At 39.5% G+C, this 23,281-nt stretch overlaps 1 protein-coding gene across 5 annotated transcripts in view; it reads right to left on the bottom strand.

Annotated features, from left to right (window-relative positions):
* SLC10A7 (solute carrier family 10 member 7) overlaps positions 1-23,281 on the bottom strand; it is a 140,800-nt gene that overhangs the window by 12,493 nt on the left and 105,026 nt on the right. For all 5 annotated transcript variants that reach the window (XM_041489256.1, XM_041489258.1, XM_041489257.1 and 2 more), the window contains 3 exons: positions 15,165-15,330; positions 12,212-12,263; positions 10,592-10,665 (listed from right to left, as the gene is read on the bottom strand). In XM_041489256.1, coding sequence (XP_041345190.1) covers positions 10,592-10,665; positions 12,212-12,263; positions 15,165-15,330 — 292 coding nt within the window. The remainder of the gene's footprint in view (positions 1-10,591; positions 10,666-12,211; positions 12,264-15,164; positions 15,331-23,281) is intronic.

The raw sequence follows: 23,281 nt of genomic DNA, 5'->3' as shown, positions 1-23,281 counted from the left end.
CCTTAAAGAACTGTTTCATCATTTGCTGTTTTCTATCATATTGCAATGGGTTCAGAGAACTTAATAGAACATTTTTATTACCACTGAAACACAGGCCATTATCTCTCACACCCAAAGCAGAATTATTGCTAGTGCTCTACTTCCATACTTCACTGTATAGGTTTTTTCCCTTCAGTGTCTTCATAACAAACAATTTATCCTAAACCTTTATTGCCTACATTACTGAAAAACATTCCACATCACAAAATGCTGCAGCATTTCTTCTAAGGAAAAGAAATTTGGGGCAAAACAGAGAGGTCATCTGAGGGCTATGGAACAATCAGGCATTCAGGAATCAGAATGCCAAAGAACTTTCACCAAGACGCAGTGGAAATACTTGGAAGAAAAGCTTTAGCCAATGAATTTTTACCTCTTCCCTTGTACTTGTGGATGCATTTCAGAACTCTCAATTGCTACAATCTTCAAGTGCAATACACAAAATGAATCAAGTGCATGATGATAGCTTCTCTGATGCTCTCCACGCTACTCTCTTACTGAAGGATCCTCTCAGGGACTGATGAGAAAGGAACATTATTGGTCAAACAGCTATTTCTTCTTTCATCTGAGAAAAGGCCTGTAAAGAGGGGCTTATATTGTGCTGAGCCTCTCGCAGGCTGCCAGAGCAGGGGGGTCTGAATTTATGCTGCAAAGACAGCGCCAAATGAGCACCTGAAATCTGACTGCCAAGTTTCAGAGCAGCTCTGCACGGAGCCCAGTCACTGCATGGTGGGAAGGGCTGGTAATATTCAGTCAGTGCCCAGTTTAGAGGATTAGAAAAGAGTTGTTCATGCAGGGAGCTGCCAGAACAGCAAGATACTGCTCATCTCACTTGAAAACTTTCTTAAGGGTTTCCCTGTTTCTTCCCAGGCAAATCATTGCTGTGGTTAGTTTTGAGGAGACAGAAGGTCACACACTATGCCTGTCCTCAGTTAAGCCAAACCAGGGATAGACGTTTCTAGCCCTCATTCAGACTGTGTTATGACTTACTGAGATCATGATAGAAAAAGATGCTTTTGACAAATTAACTGGAATCTTTTTCCTACATCCATGCCCTCTCCAAAGCACACCCTGAATTCAAGTCAAATGCTTTTCCCTAAGGACCAGTTTTTTTCAGGTATGGGGATAGCTAAATGATACCTGACAACCTCTAACAATGCAAATATTTGTTGGCTACTGAGTATTCCCATTCCAGCCAAAGAAAGCACCTTCCAATGTAATATGAGATCATATTACATTGCAGGGAGAATTGTGCCCTTTTGCCCACACACACGCTGTATGAAGAAGACTCATGCCTAAAATGTTCTCAGGGAAAAAAAAAGACATTTTTTTTTTCTAGTAGGTTTTCATATTTCGGGTCAGTGACAAGTGTAATGGAAAGCAAAAACCAGGCTCATGGAGTGGTACAAACATCTGAGAAGGCGATAACATCCCACAGTCCCTTGTGTAAAGAGACTTTGGAAGAACTGCAGGGGAAAACTGCAAAATGGAGGCTGTCCTCACTCAATTTGGAGGTGTAGACCCTAATCTTCAAAAACATTTCCCTCTCTTTGGACAAGAACAATCCCCTTGCACTGCATTAAATGATTTACCTCTTTGCAGGGCTAGAATTACTGGGAAGGCTCTGCCCTTAATCAGTATGTGGCCACATAGTGGCCATGCAGTCTGTGGGATGCAAAAATTTATGCTATGCTATAAGAGACTGGTTTAATATTTAAGTAAAGGAGGAAGAGGAAGAGAAATTAATGTGAAAGAGGATTTTCCTTTTGCTGTAACTCTAACAAGAATTAAAAAAAAAATAAGAAAACCTAATATGCTTTGAATGCTTTTGCTCATTCTTTTTCTTCAGGTAACTGGCCCACTATATTCATACAGAAATCAGTAATTCAAGTGCAATGTAAGTACAGCTGCCAGGGAACAGCACATCTTGATACCATCAAAGTTTTATTTCCTTAAAACTGCAAAAGCTGGGAGGAAGAGAAAGAAAGTACAGTTGGTCTATTTCTGGGGCTTCAGTGGGTGCATTCAGATTGGAAGTGATGTTTAATGAACAGCATAGGCAATCTTACCAGCAGCTAACAATGAAACATTTAACACCAACAACTGAAGACTGGTGTCTGAGACTCCAGAACACCTCCACCTGGCTGACAATATGGTGGTAGGAATTAGTTAACAGGGAATTCAGGAATGATCTGAACACCTTAAGACATTTTTCATATGTGCCCTATTCTTAATTTGGCACCACAATGTGGATGTAGCCATGCTGTAAGCCCACACTCATACTTCAGTGCTTTTTTTATTGCTTGGATACCAGCTCATTCTTCATACACACACCCCTTACTCAAAGCACAGACAGCAAATTGATAATGAATTACAAATTTGCTATGAATTACTAAGCTACAAAGCTAAATTTAATAGAATTTAAAACCCTCTTTAGAGGTTTAGTACAGGAAACCTACTAATGAAAGGAATTCTGGACAAAGAGATGGACAAGCAACCTAAACCCACAAAGCTGAGATTTGATTAATTTGATTATTTCCTTGAACACTATTGCCTTTCACACACAACTGAGGCTAAGATTTCACAGTATTAAAGTTGTGATTATATCTACACATATTATTTAAAAAAAACTCATTAAAATAATGCTTTATCGTTTTTCTTATGTTTGTAAAGACAGGCAAGGTTTATGCTTAAAGGAAAGGTTTATGCTTTAACCTGTTTCATACTATCTTTTCATCAGATTTTTTTAAAGCTTTTTCTCCACCTGTAACCTTGATGCAAAGGAAAACATGATATACAAATTTATTACAAATAGTAAACCAGGAAAACACTTCTTTTCGTAAAGCAAAAACCTGTAATTTTTCCTTTATTCATCTAATTTCTGTGGCCAAAAAAAAAGAATAAATGAGGCCTGAAAATTGCACTGTTCGATTTGGGAAGGCATTTTGAGAAAACAGCTCCCTACACCCTGCAATCCTGTGGGACACTATCTACTATTCTAAAACTCTGTGGACAGGGTTATGTGCTGGCAGTGGTCATGGCAGCTTTTTTAGAGCTGGATCCCTGCTCCAGACTCCCAAACTCTCCTGCAACAGGAGATTTCCAGATTTCACTGCTGCTGTTGATTTCTCACATCTTTGCACCCAGTGCTTTAGAAGTGTCTGGAGTCAGCAGCTCAGACTGGCTGCCAGAAGGTGCACTGAGAGAGCAAATGTAGATACAACTCTCTCAGGGAGACTCAACATCATCTTCAATAGTCACCAGCTTTAGTATGGGTGACACTCGTAGCCTCTGCCAGCTTGAGGTAAAAAAAAAAAAAACCAACAACTTGAGTCATGTCCCAACATGGATCTTCCCATGGGCAACCTGTCAGCTGTCTGCTGAATATAATGCAGTTTCTTAAAGCAGATAAATTAACTTTAACTGTTTTAGGTGGGAGGGAGAGCTCCTGTGTCATTATCATTTTACAGATGGATATGTGTGTTTACTTTTTTTTATTTCATTATGAAGAGGTATGAGCTTGCTGTCATTAAAAACCTGCAATCTGGTTTTTAGTGTCTGATCCAATTATGTGTGCTTCTGGAAAGACACACAACCAAATAAATAATTGGAGAGGTGCAACACTGAAATGACAATTGTTATTCATCGATCTCTTTCTGCAAGTCGAGATTGAGAGATGTAAACTTCAAGTGAATGAGATCTCCTGGGAGAGATTCTTCAGTTCAAACACAGTAAACAACTGTTGTCCTCTGATGCACATTTTAGTACTGCTGCAGGCAAACTTTCTAAATATTAATAAAAAACCTATACAGATGAAAAGGAAGCCCTGGGAGCTGGTACAGAATTTCTTGCCACATTCTAGGTCTAATCAAAGAAACATATGTTTCAGGTCAGAAAGGAAAGGAGATTCCCTAATTTGCTGTAGTATTTCCTCATCTAGAATCACAGAGAGGTCAAAATTGACTAAACTGCAACAGATTAAATGTACTAGATTGTGATAGTTGTGGTTAAAAAAACCAAGGGAGAGCCAGGTATTTGAGCTGTGCCCAAAAGCCACCATAACTCACTGGATTATGCCATTTCCTACTGTCAGACTGGCCTGCCAGCACATTTCCCTCTGCAAAGTTCAGACCCAGGGATGCTCTGCTCCAAAGGAGACAGAGGCCAGCCACATAGGAGTAATGAGAGAAAATAAGATTGATGCTCTTGCACAGATGATCCCAGTGACCACAGCCTACCCAAAACTGCCAGTTTGACTTCCTGTGCAGGCAGTCCCCCCACAGTGAGGAATGGTGTAAGTATTGCAGAAATGCTTTCATGTGCAAGATGGTGATTGGTGTGTGCAAGCAGGAAACACTCTATCTCCAGTTACAGAAATCTTCTGTATATATTTCAGCTTGCTAATATTCTGATATAAGTAAACATATCTATATAAAACCTTGTATTATATATATGCAGCTATACATGATTTTGCAGCTGTACTAGAAATAGGTAACAGCATTTCCTAGGCATTTTTTGAGGTCTGCTGAGAGAGAAGACATGACAGGTACTTGGTGATAACCTGACTGATAACACTGGTGGGTAAGAACCAAATGTTGGCTCTAGAAGACTGCCAAGCTAAGAAATGTGACTCATCTGCCTACAAAAAAAAGATGCTAACATGAGAAAAGAGCAGTAGATCAAGATGCTTTTGTTCTCCCCACTGTAACACAAATCCCTTGGTTCTTATTTTTCCAGAGACAGAGAGGAGAATCACAGAGTTGAGGAAAAAAGCCCACACAATAACCTGCTGTTCCTTCCAAGCAAATGCTGGGCAAAGACTGAAGTGATGAGAAGAAGATTTCATTTTGGCCCAAAGAATCACCGTATCAAAACTTAAAAAGGGTTCTAGCAGCCACATAGCCACTCCTGAGGGATTTCAGAAGCAGAAATGGGAGAGTGCCTAAGTCGCTGGACAGCAGTGAGGGGTCCAGACACAGCCTTTAGAAGACACTCATTCTTTGAAACTTTCTCCTCCCATTAGCTTCCCTTCTGCCCCGAGGGACAGCACCCACCAGTTCCAGGCAGAGGAGTAGCTGGATCATTTTTACTTACATCACCCTATGAGACAGCTGGGGAAGGAATGAGACTAAAAGCCTGTAAATGACACAAATGCAAATTCAAGCACTACCAACACCAAGAGGTGTGACAGGATGTAGTAAAGTTTCCTGTCCAACACTCATGGGAAAATTTTGAAGGCAAAAAACAGCATGAAAAGTCTTACTCTTGAAAACTTTCAGAGAGCAATTAACCAGGATTATTTTCTATATCTTTATGTGAAAGGCAGAGGACCTTGATGAATAACTGCCTTAGAGGAAAGTTCTCTGCCGGGAGCAGAGAAAAAGCTCTACACTCCAAAAATACCAGAGAATAGCCTCAATACTCGCTTAGGGCATCTTACCTTTCTATTACAGAATGATTAAGAGATGCCTCCTTTATAAAACCATCCACCTTTTATCTTAGCACAAGTTAGAACATTTTGGCATTTTTCTATTTACAGGAGAGAGGTAATTATCACCATACAATAAAAAGAGTCTACAATGGATTAGTACAGCATTTCAGTATAATTTTTATCCTGGAAAATCTTATAAGGTGATATCTGTAGAAAGCATGACAGAAATCTATAGATACCTGGGAGCAGATTGGAGCTGTATGTCAGCATGATGCCCTCTGTCCCACTGTGCAGCTCGGGGGAAGGCAGGGGCTGATTAATCCACAGCCTGGATGATCCCCTCGCAGACATTCCCCTCTGAATCAATCTACTTGTGCACCACATCAGGCTTTTAAGAATTGTTCAAGTACAGGCCATTGCTCAAACACTTGAGCAGTAAGAAACCGAGTATTTAAAAAAATAAATTTGAATTTAATTAAAACAAAACAAGACAAAAGAAAGTTGGTGTTTTGGCTTTTATTTCTAGAATGAACTGTATTCTTGCCTGAAAGTATTTGGTAGGCTAGAAACTTTGATTGTATTACTTGAAGGGCATCATGGTGAGAGAACTGCTACATTGCTGAATCCAAATGAGAAAAAATACATCCTCTATCACAAACAATACCCCTATATTAATATTAGGTAGGGTTATTTTTGCTGTTCTGTTTTACTAATCTGCTGTTCATACCTCCAATATTAATATTTGCCCTTGTGGCAGCCAAAATAGGTAACAGTACTTTGATTTCTGCTGATAAAATAATTTTACATAGTAAATACCAAGAATTAAAGCAAATATATATTTTTTGACAATCCTGAATTTTCCTCTCAAGAGTTGTAACTTCTAGCTAGCAATTTACTCTCTGAAAAAAAATCAAATAACATTCTGTATTTGGCTGCAACTTTTGTGTAAGTGCAAGCAACAACTGCAGTATTTTTTTAAATGAGCCACACTGATAGCTTTGCACTTCCTTGAGGCCTCTTCTCTTCTCACTGAATGAACTCCAGGGAATGGCATCATGTCGGGCTTTCCAGATGGATTATGTGAAGCCATAGCTCAATGTCATTTTCAATAGCAAGGCTCATAATTAAAGGTCAAATAGTCACTTCATCTGCAATCAATCAATAGAAGAAGTACTAATACTAAGTACTAATCAATCAATGGCAAATGCACTAATAAAAGCCATGCATCAAATGTCTGCATATGTGTGTGCTCACATGTACCGTGCATATATGTGAGCAGGGAGGAGGAGAGAAAGGGAACAATGTGGGGGTGAAAATGCCAGAGGCCATTGTGGATACTATATTTATCTTGGCTTCCTTGCAAGTTTACATCCTGCTTCACTCTTCAGGTGAAATGGAAATAAACATTGGTTTTGCTGCATTTGTGATGCCGTTTATTCAAAACCCTGCTGAAGCACCCACCTCCATGCAGAGGTACTGGCTTGTGCTCCGAACTAAGGAACACAAAGGCACCTACCCTGTGTAATTTGTCCTTACACAAACACGCCCTGCACTCTGATCTTTGAGACAAAAAGTGTGTCAACTGTTCTGTCTACAAAATAAGACCCAGCATATGGGAACAGCACTCATCTCCGTGCAGAGCAAGCACTTATTCATGGATGCAACAGTGGAAGTGGCAGTTGGCCTCATGAGCATGCACTGCATGGGAATTAGTTGGTTTCATAATATGGTGTGGGAGACAAAAGTCTTCTCATGCCTCTTCTATTACCACTTCTAAAGCTTTAAAGCTGTCAGCTCTTCTCCCACTTTAGTTGGTGCCATTCTCAGCTCCCCTGGGAATGGGCCAGACATACCTATTTGGAGTTTCACCTGCCAAGCTGAGAGAAATCAGTTTCAAAGCGAAAGTACAAGTGTTGGGGGGTCATTTACACGTTACCACTGGATCTTGAAGACAAACAAAGCAGAGCTCCACAACAGATGTGAAATGAGAGCGTGAGCCGTGTTTGTGCTTTCAGGCACTGCAGTGACAGAGGGGGAAGGAAAAGCTCTCTCTATCATAAGATCTCTCGTTGCATGGTTTATAACACCTAAGGACAAGCAGAAATGTGCCAGAACGGCAAAAGAGTAAGGGTCAAAATGCCTGTGTTTATCTTGTTTCTGCTAAGACCAGGGTGGACACAGAAAGATTTAAGTGTCATTCAGAAACAGCTAATCCTTAAAAACCAATTGGACCTACTCTGCTCCCACATTCAGTGAAGGAAAAAATGCTGCCTGCTCTGTTAACGTATCTGTTTGCATCATCAGCTCAGGCACATGCCTCATATCACACTCTGGTTTTGTAAAAGCCAATATTCCTTATTTTCACATAGATTTGTTTTTATACAGCTCTATGTTATCTGGAACTGCTACTAACACCAAAGAGAATAAAATATCAGTGGTTCCAAACTCAGCCAGCTGGAGTCTGATACACAGCAGGAACACCTGGACACCCGTGGAGCAGGGGTGCACACAAAACCAGCAGGTTCTTCAGGCTTACCAAGGGGACAGGCTCCTAGGGGACTGCCAAAAGGAGCATTTCCCCATTCCTCTCCCAGGATGACTGGAAAGCAGTCTGCCCCAAAGCTGACAGAACAGTCTACAGCTCAGAAACAGCCCCACAGTACCATGTTCCACTGTCTACCTGTTCACTTCAACCTGCACATTTATACAGGGGATATCTGGACTAGGGGAAAAAGGTATTTATGGCTGGGGAGAAGCTGCAGGAATCCTTGAAGTCAAGGTGGCCAAAGTATTTTTGCCAGTGTACTTGGCGAAGAAAGCTGCAGAATACAAAAGCTGGCTCATGAGGCTATGCCAATATTAGCAGTAACTTGGAATTGGAAAAATGTGAGCCAAAAGGTCAAGGGAGCTAGGAACTTCAAACTAAGTTCTTCTAAAAAAGAAAATAACATAAAAAATTGAGAGTGTAGTAGCAGAAGAAAAGTGAACTGACTCAGCTGTGTGCACAGAGTCAGGTCAAGACAGGCTGCATAAGGATGCTTGGTAGAGTGAGTAAAAGAAATGAACAGTCCTCATTTTTTGGGGGGTGATGGCAAGCCCCTTTAGGACTTAAATATTTAAAAAGGCTTTGTGCTTATTTTCTTAGTGTCATGGCAAGCTGGCAGAAATATGCAACAGAGCATACATAAAACTATTCTCTCCGGGGAGAGAAGGGGAAACTTGCACATTTGTGCTGTTAAACACAACCAGCTTCTCCAGCTTTTCTTCTGTAGTATCACAGTTGTGCCCTGAGTTCATACACTTCCAACAGAAAGCACAGCAGTGTGTTATGACTTATGTGGGCAGTTGCTTTCTACAAATACAAGAGTAACTGTCTTGAATGCAAGCTCATTTATTAGTCCAAGCTCAGTTTCGTAGAACATTTGGCTGGAAAAGACCAATGTCATTTAATCTATGTTCTGCTCCAAGGCAGGATTAACTCCAGCTATTTAATTCCCATCTGAGGCTTGTCTACAATGATAGGAGATTGAAGACATCAATAGGCAACATATTCCAAAGCTGAACTGTTTTACACTAGACAGGTTTCCCTGATTGTTAGCTTAAATCATCATCACTGTAAGAAAGTCCTTCCCTTTACAAAGTCCACTGTGACAGAGTCACTTTCTTCCTTTTATGCATTTGAAGATCACTGCAGTATTTCAGTTATCTTCCCTCAACAATGCCAACTGCCTCAATCTACCTCTGGGGTCATGTTTTTGAGGTCTATGATCATTCACGGCACTCTCTTCTCATTTCTTTCCAGTTAGTCCACATAATTTTTGAATTGTGGAGCCCAAAACCTTGTGCAAATATCAAAAGCCGTAACATTCTCAAGCCACACAACTTTTGCTGCTTCCCTGAACCCACAGGACCCTGTCTGAAAGGAAGGTAGCTTAGTTTAGTATGCTATGTATTTGACAAAGCTATGGCACTGTTACTCATTTCCTTGTTCTTCCTACACTTTTAAAATAATTTATTTAATGACTTGGTTCAGTAGTTTTCTACAAAATGAAGTTCAAACTCACTGATCTATAATTCCTCATCCCCTCCTCATTTCCACTGTAAAAAAGAGACATTTTATTTGACTTTTCCTTGTCTTCCAGGAACTCCTCCACTTCCCACAGACTTTCAAAGGCACTTGCTAACAGTTCTGCAGCACAGGCCTGGCTGAAGCAAAGAGCCCAGAGGTGAATTTTGCTCTACCAAACCAACCTGGAAAACACCTAAGTCCCAACTTGTTCTTCCCCTGTTTCCAGCTGAGCTCTTACCTTTGTCATTGACACTAGCTGTGCTCCTCTTTCACAGATACACTCTTGCAAAGAGTTAGATATTCAGTCACATGGGCTTTACCAAACATCTGTTTTTATAATCTGAAAACAATCCACTTGTGTCCCCGACTGAACATAATGGATGAACCAGTAGCAAGTGGCTGAAAGCATTTCTGATTTAACAGTATTTCCTGAATATCCATCAGAACATTCTATTATCACTATGGGGTCATAAGTGACAAATACATCTATGATGTTTTGATAAATGAATGCCAGAAAATAAAGCTATCCAAAGTATCTGCAGACTTCAACACATACATTTTGCTCATGTTAAGCAAAAGAGTATTGTCTATTTGTGATTTCTGAATACACTATGTCCTCTATTTGTGATTTCTGAATACACTATGTCCTTTGATTTTCAATTGTACATCCCAGCTTTTAGCTGTAAGATTTTACTGTCAAACTGGGCAGATACACCTAGTCATGTCTTCAGAAACAAACCTGAAATTTTATCAGCATTGGATTAGGCAACAGAACTGAATAAGAACAGAAAGAAAAATACAGCTTTCCACAAATCAGGCAGTCTTACTCTACAACTACTAAAATCTCAGCTGAGAAGATTGTATTCTCTGCCCTGTAGGAAGCACTAATTTCACCTGTGCAAGAATATTGTCCTACTATTAGTATCGTACTGGTAGCAGTACTTGTCACATTAAACCCAAAACCATTTAAGCAGAAAAACCAGCAACTTAACCAATTTTTTTTTCAACACAGCAAGGCATGAATGTTTTGCTCACAAGCTTATCTCCTGACTTACCCAGGGTGAGGGATTTGTGGGTGGAACAGAAAACGATAGCCACTGTGTCTGCTGGTGTGAAAGTAGAGTTATTCCTACAAAACAAAAGAGTTTTAATAACCTCTGATAGCAAAAACCTTCTTAAAACAGCATCTATCAAAATTATTACTTTGAGGATCCATATACACGTTCACATCACTTTGATCAGTCTGGTGACAGAAATAATTCCACCCATAAATGAACAGTAGTGCTTGATTTATTATTTTTTTTTTTTTAGCAGAATTGTTTCTCTGTTGTGGCAAGCTCTCTAATGAATACACTCCCATGTGAAGGATAGAAATTTTGAAGAAATGGTGTGTAGGACACAACTTTATTCCAGCCAAGTTTATTTTGTCAAACACACAAAAATGTCACAGCAGGAGCCACGTGCCTCCACAAAAGAAGAGAAAATGACCTATTATTTCTTTTTCTAGTATGGAACAGTAACAAAATGCTCAGTTTGGACAATATATTGAGTCTGCACTAAGGAGTTTGCTTCCACTTCAGAGAAAAACTGTATCTAAGGGTTTAAACACTGGGACTAAGGCCAGGAGGGGTGGGAAAATGACATATATATATATAGAGAGAGAGAGAGAGAGATATGACTGGCCAATGGATCACACTTTGCTCTAAATTAGGAGTAATTCTATGAGATTCTAAATATTTACCATACTGAGTTGGTTACTGCCTAAGGTATTTTACATTTCACAGTTGGGGCATATCTTCCACCCAGGTTAGGTCTAGCAGTCCAGAAGTTATTTAAAAATGCCTTTTAAGGCCAGGATATGATCTTGTCACAGAGAAATTTTCTTGTGGCACTAAAAAAGCCTAAGTAGCTCTAAGACACTGTACCCTTCTTTGTGATTCTCCCTTATGGATATTGTTTAATTTATATAAAGCATATGCTTGGAGTCTGCTGTATTGTGGCACTCTCCTTTCAGCAGAGTGCTGCTAAACAAATATTCCAGTAAGCCTAAGTGAGAGGACAGCTGTGGCTATTCCAACCAGCACCAGTGATGCCCTGAGTCACTGGCTAACACCATTCTTACAGTACTAGTTTTTGAGAAGTGAATGTACAATTGCCCTTCCTGGTTGATACTTTAAAAAAGAAAAGAAAGAAAAAAAAAAGCTCTACCAAACATCAGTTCAGGACAGCTGTCTTTTAAGAATCACCATACAAATGTAGCAAATTTGACATATATAGAGAAGAGTGAATTGCCAGCACAGCAAATGTATCTTGAGATGTAAAAAGTCAAACTGAGTTTTCTCTCTCATATGTCATCAGCATGTCTGCAGGGCAAATTATACCTTCAGTGACATCTGTGCAAATCCATTTTTTTCAGTGGATGAGGTATAGCAGTGATTGATTGAGATTTAACAACTCCGTAATTAACACACAAGAAAGGACAGAATTCAGGTCCTGCTCTCTTAGCCTATGACGCTCTAACAGAGAAAATGCAGTAAGGACAATATGAAATACCAAAATGAGGTCACCCCTATTCAAAAACCTGCCTTTATACATTTGCATAAACTTTGTCACCCAAACCAAAGACATCACACAAAAGACATATTCAAAGGTTGGGATTCAGCACATTCATTTACCTTGTGGAGAAGAGGAAAGTCAAAAACATGAAGCTCATCTGAACAGAAAATACTGAAAGAGAAACAAGTTAAAATTAGACCACAATTGTAATTACCATGTCCATGCCTTTTGTTCCCATACTGCAGGTCAGAAATGAGGCTGGACCAAGTCTATCCAGAGAAAGCCACTGACAGACAACCTTTAAAGAGTGCCTGGAAGAACAACACAGATCATTGTATCCAGGGAAGCCAGAATTAATGTTATGGCTGCAAAAGTTCTTCCTGGGGTAGATCCTCTGAATCAAGTATTTCTTGACACAATGAATGGCAGGAATTAGTGCATATGCTGCACATCTCTTTGCACAAGTTTTGCTTATTGGGTTGACAACATAAAATCTGTCAGACACGCTCTGTTTGCTGGGCATTTAGACTTGCTATTTTACAGGAGAAAGCACAGTGTGTAAGGATGATCCAAAAAACCATTCCCAGCCCTGGGTATATAAATCATGATCATTCATGGGGAGAGGAAGAGAAGATCATCATAGATGTTTGAATTCTCTCTGAGACAAAGGCTAATTCCTGGGCTGGGCACTGTGTGTCAGACATTTCCTTCAAGCTCACTCAGCTCTGTAAGTGCAGGTGGTTGTGAGCATCCCAGGGGGAGCTCTTCTCTCTGCCAGCTCTGCTGACACCCACAGGGGCTCTGGGGGGCACAGAGCCCACCCTTGGACTGCAGAGATACAAGGAGCAGCTTCCATGAGTAGCTGCAGAGACCGAGCATCAGCATCAGCATGGGGAATCCCCACAAGGCTGAAGGAGAGACCCTGTGACTGCACAGGCCTTTTCTGAGTTTGAGGGTTTTGGGGGAAAGGCTTTTACTTGCAGCAGAATCTGGGGTGGGTCCTCTCCCTACTCCTTGCAAAATTTGTGAATGCTGACATGCCCCATAGGGCAGTGCAAGTCAAGAGAATGCATTTGATTTTGATCCCAGTTTACAACTGGGAAACATGGCAGGGATATTAGCTATTACCAGTGACATTTTCTATTCTCCTACATACATTTCCTAGAATGTATAAATGTCACCTCAGCATGCACTTAATTCCTCCTTCATGAACTAAAGGAGCAATCCATTTTTCCTGAATTATATTTTTTCTCCAACGAAGTACATTAATTTAATATGCACAGAAAAAACCAATCCCTTATTACACATAATTCTGTAAAGCAATAAGCATATGTTGCTACCAATTATTCCTCGTGAATATTTTGCTGTGGCTAGAATATTAGCATAAAAATTACATAAAAACATTAATCAGCAGAATAACAAACTCAGTTTCACCTCAAACTCCTCATGCTAGTTTCACTTCCTGGTGTAACACAATACACACATCCAGCTGACACATCCAATGGTGATACAGAAATTTCTTGGAATACAATGTGCATACCCATCACCAAAACTTCCTTGGTTCTTGGTTTTATAAATATTCCAGAAAAAAATCCCCAACCAATTGTCTAATATGTTCCAATGCTTATGTTAATGTTCTTACTAAGAAATTCCAGTAATGCCCACTGGCAATGAACACGTAGATATGACTTTCAGTGTATTCCACAGCAAACATTTCATTCCACATGGCACAAGTACAGAGTTGTCTTGAAGAGAAATAAAGGGTAAGCAAGGCAGCAGAAGCAAACACTATACTTCAGCTGTTCTAGGAAGAACATGTCTTCTTGAAATAAAAAAGGAACTTTTTTTTTTTCCAAAGTAGTGGTCAGCAGAGTGCCATAAAATTACTTCATTCTGGGTTTCTCTGCACATTGAGTTGAAAATCTCTGTACTATTCTTTTTTGCTGACAACTTTGCACTGATTTAAGTGCAAGATTCTTCTTGGGTGCCAGTGCAAAGTATTTATTCCATTTTGAAAAAAAGTTCCATAGCATTGCTTCCTACTCCTTTGCTTTCAGAATGAAACATTTATATTGTACCACTTTTAATTCCATGTATTATTTTACACAGATATAGTGTTTCATAATCCCAAAAAAAAACCACAATTAGGAGAGAATTAAGATCTGATGCACAAAGGGCAGGGGCAAATTTCCTACTGGCTATAGTAGAGGTCAGATTTGTAGAAGATACATTATTTTTATTAGACAGAAGCATATGCAGACACACGACTCAAAGTAGGTGATAGTGTGATCTCTTGAAATCTAACAGTTTTAGAGTATGAGATGTGATTTATACTGAAGCATACTGTAGTTACCTCTCCTCCATGCAAATTGAAACTCCTGTCTGTGGACAGTCTGAAGCAAGATGGGAATTCCCTGCTGGGAGAGGAGACAGTGCCTGTACAGCACTGCCTTTCCCTGGGAGGGAGGGAGGGAGGGAGGGAGGGATCTGCAAGCGTGTTTCCAGCTGATGGCAGGGATACCAGCAGCCTATTCTCACGTGGATGTTATTTAAGGCTGAATGACCTGAGTGCTTCTAAAAGAAACTCTAAGAAACGTGCTCATCCACAGAAACAGATCAACACATTCAAACTCCCAACTAGTTTCTAGGATTATAACATGCTAAGGAACAGCAGTTTAAAAATTATAACAGTGCTTCTGAGTAACAGCTCAACCCCAAATCTTTTGTTGCTGTTTGGAATGCGACATCTGTGTATTTTATGGCTGTTCAAAAAACAAAGAAGGCAAAACCAAAATGCCAATGAATCTTTGTAAAGTACTACTATGCTCTTTCAGAAAGGAAACAGGCCACAGAGCAACCTCAGGCACACCTAAATAGCAGGGCTCTTTCCTCTCTAAATGCTTACTCAAATCCCTAAATGCATCCAGCTCCTAAGAAGTTTGGCAATCTGGTTTACTAGATGCTTTAGAAGCTCTAACACTGTGCCAGTACCCCCACAGCTCCCCCACTACAGGTAGCTTGTTACAGACCTGAAACACAAAAAAAAAAGAGTCACTTTAGGGCTGAACTTACTTATGAACACAATTATAATCAAGCTAAATTTATCCAGGTCAATATTTGGATTGGCAAAAGTATCGCAGAACGTTGTGTAGATGATCATCAGGAGCACACAGCTGCTGATAGCACCAAATGGAGGCTTCTTCCTTTCAAGCCAGTCCTTGATGTATCTTCGGACAATCTGAAACACAGAAACCAACAGGTTGTCTCTTTTCAAAGATGCAGGGAGCCAAGTTGGGCATCACAAAGTGAATCTGACAGCGGAAAGACACAAAGAGAAGAGAGTAATTTGGATGACGGCCACAGTGGATTTCAAAGCTTCCCTGCCATACAACTCTTCTTCTGGGGAATTTAACATTTGTAGTGCAACTTCCACTGGGCGTCCATAATGAGAGTATATTTTCAAGTGCATTCAAATCCATCCTTAATCATGCCAAATGTTCTTTGCTAGCTGTCACTGAGACATGCCCATTAAGCCTCCCCAAAGTTTATCTCCTCTGCTGATACTAATGGATGTATGTAATTATCACAGTCCCCTTTGCATCAACAGACAATTCCAAGTGCAACTTTGGGAATCTTAAAAATCTGACATCTTCAGGAATTTCATGACGGTGGATAATCGAAAGTGATCCATGGAACATTTTAATATTTAAATAGCCAGCGATGCACCAGAAGTTTTTAATTAAATTATAACTCAAGCTTGAAAAGCAAAAGTGCATGTGTTGTGGGAGTTTAAATAATTCAAACTCTGAATATCTGGAGTTTTTGTAAATCCAAAGACAAATGCCATTTGCACGCTTTTAGAATACCAGAATTAACACATGAAAACAAGGAAACCCACTGTACTTAGCAGAACTTTTGCACTTTCAGGAAACAGAATATGAAACAGTTTTTCAAGAATTTTTTAGAAACAACTATAAATTTTAAAGCAACCTCAACGTTCAAATTATGCTGAATACCACAGCACTAAGCCTCACCAAATACAATGCATCTATTTTAGTCCTGCCTGGGGAGTCGCTTTTAGTTTTTCTGTTTACTTTATATGGTTTGAAAAAACTTTTTAAAGCTTTTATTGTACAGCTGCAACTTGTGTTAATTTTTCAGCAATCACATTATCTTGCCTAATTTCTCCTGAGGCCTCCTGATGTTCTCTGTTACCACACTCTTTTGGAAATCACAGCTCAGGATCCTGAAGCGCTTCTGCCAGAGGGCTCCAAAGGTTTCTCGTGACCTTCCCTTAGTGGTGCCGCTAGCAAACATCACCACCATTGGTTTAATAACACAGAAAATCTTAGAGGTATTCAGGATTAACATCAGGCCATCATCACCAATGCTACCATAGGACCCTTTCACACAACAAATGCCAAAGCCATGGAATCAAGCTGCTCTCAGTTTTCCTCACTGCTTTCCTGGCTTGTTTGCAAGCTTCTCAGCAGGGAAGTCCTGAAGCAGCTATCCCAGTCACCACAGCAGTGAGACTCCATCAGGGCACACACTAAGACTTTGGCACATGGGCTTCATGCCAAGCTAAGCAGGCTGAAGATCAGCACTCACCTCCCAGCACTTGTGGGCTTCCTGCTGATGAAAAATAACATATTTGCAGGGAAATATCTAAGGGAATGCTCAACACCCCAGTGAAAGCACTGAACTTTAAAATGTCACACTTGCCAGATGTTAAGGAGAGAAAATAACAAAAAATATAAGGCCAGACTTCTGAAAGAGCCTCCACTGGAACTCCTTCAGCCACTGAGAAGGAATAAGACACTGCACTGATGAAAGAGACACAAGAAAGTGAAGACATGCAGAGACCAATGTGAAAGACATCCAATGGGAAGTTCAGATAAGTTTAATTCTGAGCAAATTTGGGACTGTAATTATCAGAAGCAAAAAGTAAAGCCTTGCACTTCTGAAGTGAGCAGCTTTTTTTTAACAAAGTTTAAAAAAATCCTATTATCCCTTAAATTGTCACATTGGGGAAAAAGAAAAACTACTTAAGGCCACCTATTAATTTATGGTCCTTCCAGAAGATTTATACTGAAAGTAACGAGATGTTGAAAAAAAAAAAAAAGATGGCTCATTATACCATGGTACAATTTCTAGTAGAAGTATTTAATCCAAAAACTACAAACCTGTACCTGTTCAGGGTCTGATTATAACAGACAAGACAATAACATTATACACATATTTATCCTTGACTGATATAGAAGAGAAATAAAAAAAATATTTAAAAAATGAAACTGCAAGTATTTCCTCAGAATCTTCAATTGAGTGATATCTTCTTTAAATATTCACCTCTATCTACCCTGGAATTTTTGTGAATCAACTCCCATAAATACCAGTACAGCTTCTTACTGCACATTATATATATATTTTTTTTAAATTACATAGTCAGACCATGAAGAACTAAATTGTAACTTCAGGAAATCATCTAATCAACACAGTGTCATGCTAAATGTGCACAAAACACAGATAAAATACATTTTCTCTAAAACAGAATCCCATACATTTTGATCTTCTCACAAGGTTCAACATCTATAATTCCAGAGGTCAATTCAGCTTATAATCACTGATTCAAGGTAACCTAAATTCTTGTATAACTTGATGGGAGAAATATAACCCTACAGAAGCTCATGTCAGCTGATGCACTTTGACTGAAAAACAATCCATTTGTTGTTCATGCCTGGCAGAGCTGCTTCAGGACAAGGATGCTTTGAAAGCCTTTTAATTCTTAACCCAATTCTATAACTTTTCAGGGTAAACAGGGAACTAGAAAAAAAACAAAATTGTGAATATTTGTAGGGAAATAATCATGAATGCCACAAATACAAGAAAGACAACATGCATTCAGAGCCTGGGCTGAGATACTAAAGCTTCATTTGTCTGAAACACAGCAAAAGCTAACACAGTCATTTTTGAACGTTAATATAAACCACTGGTATCCAAAACAGATGCATCCCACTGATGGAAAAGAGCAAAAAGGGGATGCATTGGGTTTTGTGGCAAGGTTTGGTAGCAGGGCAGGCAACAGGGGTAGCTTCTGGGAGAAGCTGCCAGAAGCTTCTCTTGTGACTGGTGGAGCCAGTGCCAGCCAGCTCCAAGGTGGATCCAGCCCTGGCCAAGGCTGAGCTCAGCAATGATGCTGGTAGTGATGCTCTACAAAGATTTTCATGCAGATTCAAATGCCAGCCCCAAAGAGCAGGGAAAGGCTGACCCAGAGGTTGCACATGAAAGAACATGAAGGTGAATCCTTCCCTCAAACTGCAGTTTAGTGGAGAAAACAGCGGGAGAGAAGCAAAAGCTTCGGAGTAGGTGATATTTTATAAATAATCCGCCTGATAAACTCACAGAAAAGTTAGACAATAAAAGAACATAAATGTGTCCAGCAGGCAAGCACCTCCTGAAGACTACATTCTGGCAACCTCCAAAGGTTTTGGAAAGGCATCAGCTCAAATTTGCTTCAAAACACAGTTTCAGGCTCAAACTTTCCTCTTGCCCAGGATTTAATTTTTAACAACAAAGAAATGTAATTACACTTGAGTTAACAGTAGTGTCCCCATTTCAATTTAGTTCTCCTACCAGAATAGTTATATCCACAGTATTTTTCCTGCAGACTGCTCTGTATCCTGCCATAACCTTCTTGTCTAAACACCAACCTTCCTAAGCAAACGGGCTCACTGCTCTAATGCTTATTTCACTTAACATCCTTGGGCAAAGAAACATGATCTGCTGTTCCAGGAAAGCAGGCAAACAGTGCTCATCTGTTATTAGATCACACATGAAAATAGCAGTAGGTGTGTTCCAGGAAAACAGTTCACTTCTCTAATTGTACCTTCAAAACAGTCACACCATATGCCCAGAGGAATCTGTCAGTAAAATACAGCTAGACTGTTTCTACCTGTCTGCCCAAGTGCTGGACACACAAGGTAAAAAATGCAATAAACAATGTAATACGTTAATGTTCATTATTAATTGATCTAAATAGGGCAAGGAACTTCCCCCCCCCCCCCCCCCGCCCCCCCCCCCCCCCCCCAACCTTGTATGGAGTGGAGTAATTTCTGACATTAGTCATGCGGTACAACTTCTAAAAATTATCTACATCTGTAACTTATTTGTTTATTAAACCCAAGAATTGAAAAAAAAAAAAAAAACAAAAAACAAATCCAAACAACCTAAACCCCCCCAAGGAAATGGATAGGAATCACCTTTTCTGTTTCCATTATACACAAGAGCCTCTCTTGGTATTTACATCATTATGTAAAATAGATTTTTCCTAATTCTACCAATTATTTTGGACTGACCTCCCCTTTAACAGAATTTACAGTGGTTTTACTGCACTTCTGCTCCTTTTTATTGTGTATTGGTATGTTCTTCTAAATACTTGGGAAAACCACCTGGGACTTTACCATCTCAGCAAAGGAACACAAGTCACCTTTTCCTTGTGTTCAAACACATGAGTAAACAAGCTGAAATTGCTGGATTATCACCACACCTAAATGCAGCAGTTACCCTACTTAATTTGTCTTCTAGGGCAAGATTCCTAAGTCAGTCTTAATTAATATTATTACTACTTATAGCAACAGACTTATGCAATGAAGTCTAAAATACAAAATTTTGTTTTGAAAATCTTTGAGTCAGGGTAGATATTTTCAACAGTCCTGTAATTTTTCCATATCTCTTATATAGTGATGGTAAACCAAGAAAGACAATTGCAGGGAATATTGGGAACTAGGTCAGTGAAGTCTGTAAAATATGAAAGGTGAGAAAATTTGAACAAAAAAAAAAAAAAAAAAGAAAGAAAATCAACTAAGATGACAGCAGCTGTAAAAACCAGTGTAAAGAATCAAATTCTGGAATGGAAGAGAGATTAATTTGGTTGTATAAAAATATAAATGAAATAAGATGCTAAGATGGACATCATTCACAGATTTCTATAGCATAACCAGCCCCCACATATACAAGGTCTGCATGCCAGTTCAAATGCAGACTCTTTTATAAAGCAAAACTTGCACCACCTCAGCCAGACCCTGTCCTGATATTTTTAGAGGGGTTTTACCTCTGTGGAGGCATAAATTCCCACCTTTTCCTGAATACTGCTGTAAAGGTTCAGATTTTGTGATGGCTCACCTGCTTTCCTAGGACATCATCAAATATCAAATCTATCCTTAAGCTACAGAGTGTGCAATCTAATGTTTGTTTTCTGAAGACAGTGTGTGAAAAAAACATTTTTGCAATCTGAGAAAGAAAAATCTTTTTCTATAAGCATCTTGCTTTTTTCTCCCTCAGCCTACCAAACTCCCCTAAAAGCTATCTTACTCCATTATGTCAGTCAGCTTACTCACAAGAGGTAGCTCCTGACACATATACACCTTTAAAGCAAGGTATAAAAACCCCATGAGGTCATTTTCAAAATTAAGTTTCACAGTTTGGAGCAATTTGCAAGTGTTGTTTTAAAACCTTACCAGGTTACCAGGTGTAACATGGTAAAAATGTGAAGGGTGTTGGCAGTATCAGTACCTTTCCTTCATATTTTGCATTCTGTGGAAAGGAGGCTCTGTTCCCTGCTGAGTCAGGTCTTAGTAGGGAGTGAAGTGTGTTCTGAATGCTGTTTATCCATTCTTTGGTCCTCTGCAAAAAGCTCCTGGAGAGCTCATCTCCCAGGGTGCCTCTCCTCCCTGCAGCTCTCCTGGACTTTGAAGAGAATAAGGTTTCCTTCTATGTGGATTTCATTTACAAGAAGAGACAGATTTGACATTGTTCCCCCCTCTTTTTTGATAACAGTTCTGTTAATTTTTCTTTCCCCCACCTTTAATTAAATTGTTCCTTCTACTTCCTATCAACTTCCACCTACCTTCCCCTTTCCATTTCTCATTCTTTAAAAATAAATACCTTGCTAAGCTTTTTAGTTTCAATTTCACTTACAACTAGTATAGCAACATAGCACTCTTTTAGACTTGTGTTGATAAGCACAGCTCCCAAATGCTGATAGGGCTCCTCTGGAACATTCTGGGCAACGATGCAGAAGGCACTTAAGATCCTTTACTTGTAGGACATCAAGGTTTTTTTTGTGTGTGACCAGATTTAGTGCGGATTTCTGTACAACTGGTTTAATGTTATAGATTTGGGAAGAAGCACTACATAGAATCATAACATTAATTTTAGCTTTAGTTAAGGTCTGTTTAATGTGAAGTGCCCACTTTATGCTGGCAGACAAATTACCAATGGGGCAACTAGAGAATGCATGAATGATAATGTACAGACAAGCTTTTTATTATTTATTCATAGAAAACAGTGGGTTTTGGTGTGCTGCTTTGAAAAATGTTCAAACTAGTAGAATATAATGAAAGCACAGTGAAAATTCTATTTCATTAACATTTAATCATAAATCGCTCTTTAATATAAAACATAAAATAAAAGTCTGTCATAAGCACTTAGGTGTACGGAACGGAGAAAGTCTGCAAAAAGGGGAAAGGAAACACTGAGGTGGGTTTCACTGTTCCTGTTATCTGTCACTTCAGAAGAAAAAAATAAGCAAAGAAACAACAGTCTCCAGCTAAATCTCACAACTGGTCATGAAGAAACTGCTTGGATATTTCTCAAAACTGTACATTTTGATGGCTAAAAGTATTAGCAATATCTATGGGCAGGGAAACAATGATTGTAGCAAAATCACAACAGCTCAAGATCAGCAATCTTACCCAGGACTCCACTACCCAGATAAAAAATAATGAGAACTTCAAGCTGCCAGAGCAGATTCAAAAATCTTTTCCATGAAATATCTATTACCATGTTTATTGTATAACAAGTATTCTCAAATTCCCCTTAGAGGTATACAAGAGTGATGCACAAATAACAAGCTCTTACCCACTACAGATCTTCAAGGCTTATAGGAAATTAGATCTTTATAAAATACTATAGATTATGTCCCTTTTCGAGACCTCTTGTCAGAGGGGTCTTATCCGTTACTCTACAAATACAAATGCAATATTATACTATCAATACTGATTTGAGCAACACCAGCCTGTCAATTAGCAGAACACATCTGTAGACACTGAGGACACAGGCTACAACATTTTTTAGGTTCAGACAACCTGCACATCTCTGACAAAGAACAGAGCAATTCTTATTGGGGACCGTCTATCAATCACTGCCATCTGTGAGACTCAGTGCCTTTCTGATAACATAGTATCTTCTTCCTCCTTTAACAGCTTTCTTTCCCTAAAGAATAATCCACCACCTGAGCAGAGCCCGTACCTGCAGCCCTTTACACATTTCAATGTCAGCAGTTAGATCATGTTTGACTCCTGTCAATAGTAGTCCTAAAAAGCTAAAAAAACTGTTCTAAAAACAGAAGAAAATAAGCATCAATTACACTATTGTGACTTCTTTCTCCCAGCCATCATAAAAAATTCTGACAAGGCAGCCAAGCAACCAAAACTCTTGATATGTTTTGCCATAAAGCAAGCAAAAAACCCCAAACAAAACAAATCTAAAAGCACCTTTTTACATGCTTTGCTTATATCCCAGAGGCTGCTCAAGCAGCCAGCTCTGCAGCCTGCTCAGGAAATGAGCATTTAGGTAACACAGGTTTTCCCAGAGGCAAGATTTTTTTTAAAGGAAAAGAAAGCCCTTGGAGAATGCTTCCTTTAAGCAGCCTCCTCTGTTTTACAGTAATATGGTTCGAGCATAAAGCCCCCACTGATCACAGATGAGTTAGGAAGGCTGAGGAGAGGCAGGTTTCAAGCTTGAGGGGTTTTTTCCTCCCAGTCAAGCTCTTTGTTACCAGGACACCTTACCAAGCATTCTTCCACTGACTTTTCTGCTGAACAGTATGGCTGCATGTCATAAGGAATTGATGTTGTGGGCATGGAATTATAAATTCCAATTAATTGCTGAAGGCATCATTCAGGAATTGTGGGCCATTATCCCCTAACACATCTGGAAGCCCAGAGGGAGTGACCTGTGATTCACAAATATGTCCCTGTGCCACATGCCGGGCAACACCTCAGTGATGAGTCAGTGGTGTTCTATGAACAAAGGGCAAAACTTCCCATTTAACTGGAGCAGATGAAGGGCAAGCAGACCTATCACTGGATTTCTTGGCATCAGTCCTTTTCTTCCTTATTGTCTTCCCT

This window comes from Pyrgilauda ruficollis, unplaced genomic scaffold (genome assembly GCF_017590135.1).
Source record: "Pyrgilauda ruficollis isolate IOZ18807 unplaced genomic scaffold, ASM1759013v1 scaffold91, whole genome shotgun sequence".
In the NCBI taxonomy this organism is placed as follows: Eukaryota; Metazoa; Chordata; class Aves; order Passeriformes; family Passeridae; genus Pyrgilauda; species Pyrgilauda ruficollis.
This window is presented reverse-complemented; position numbering and strand designations above follow the sequence as displayed.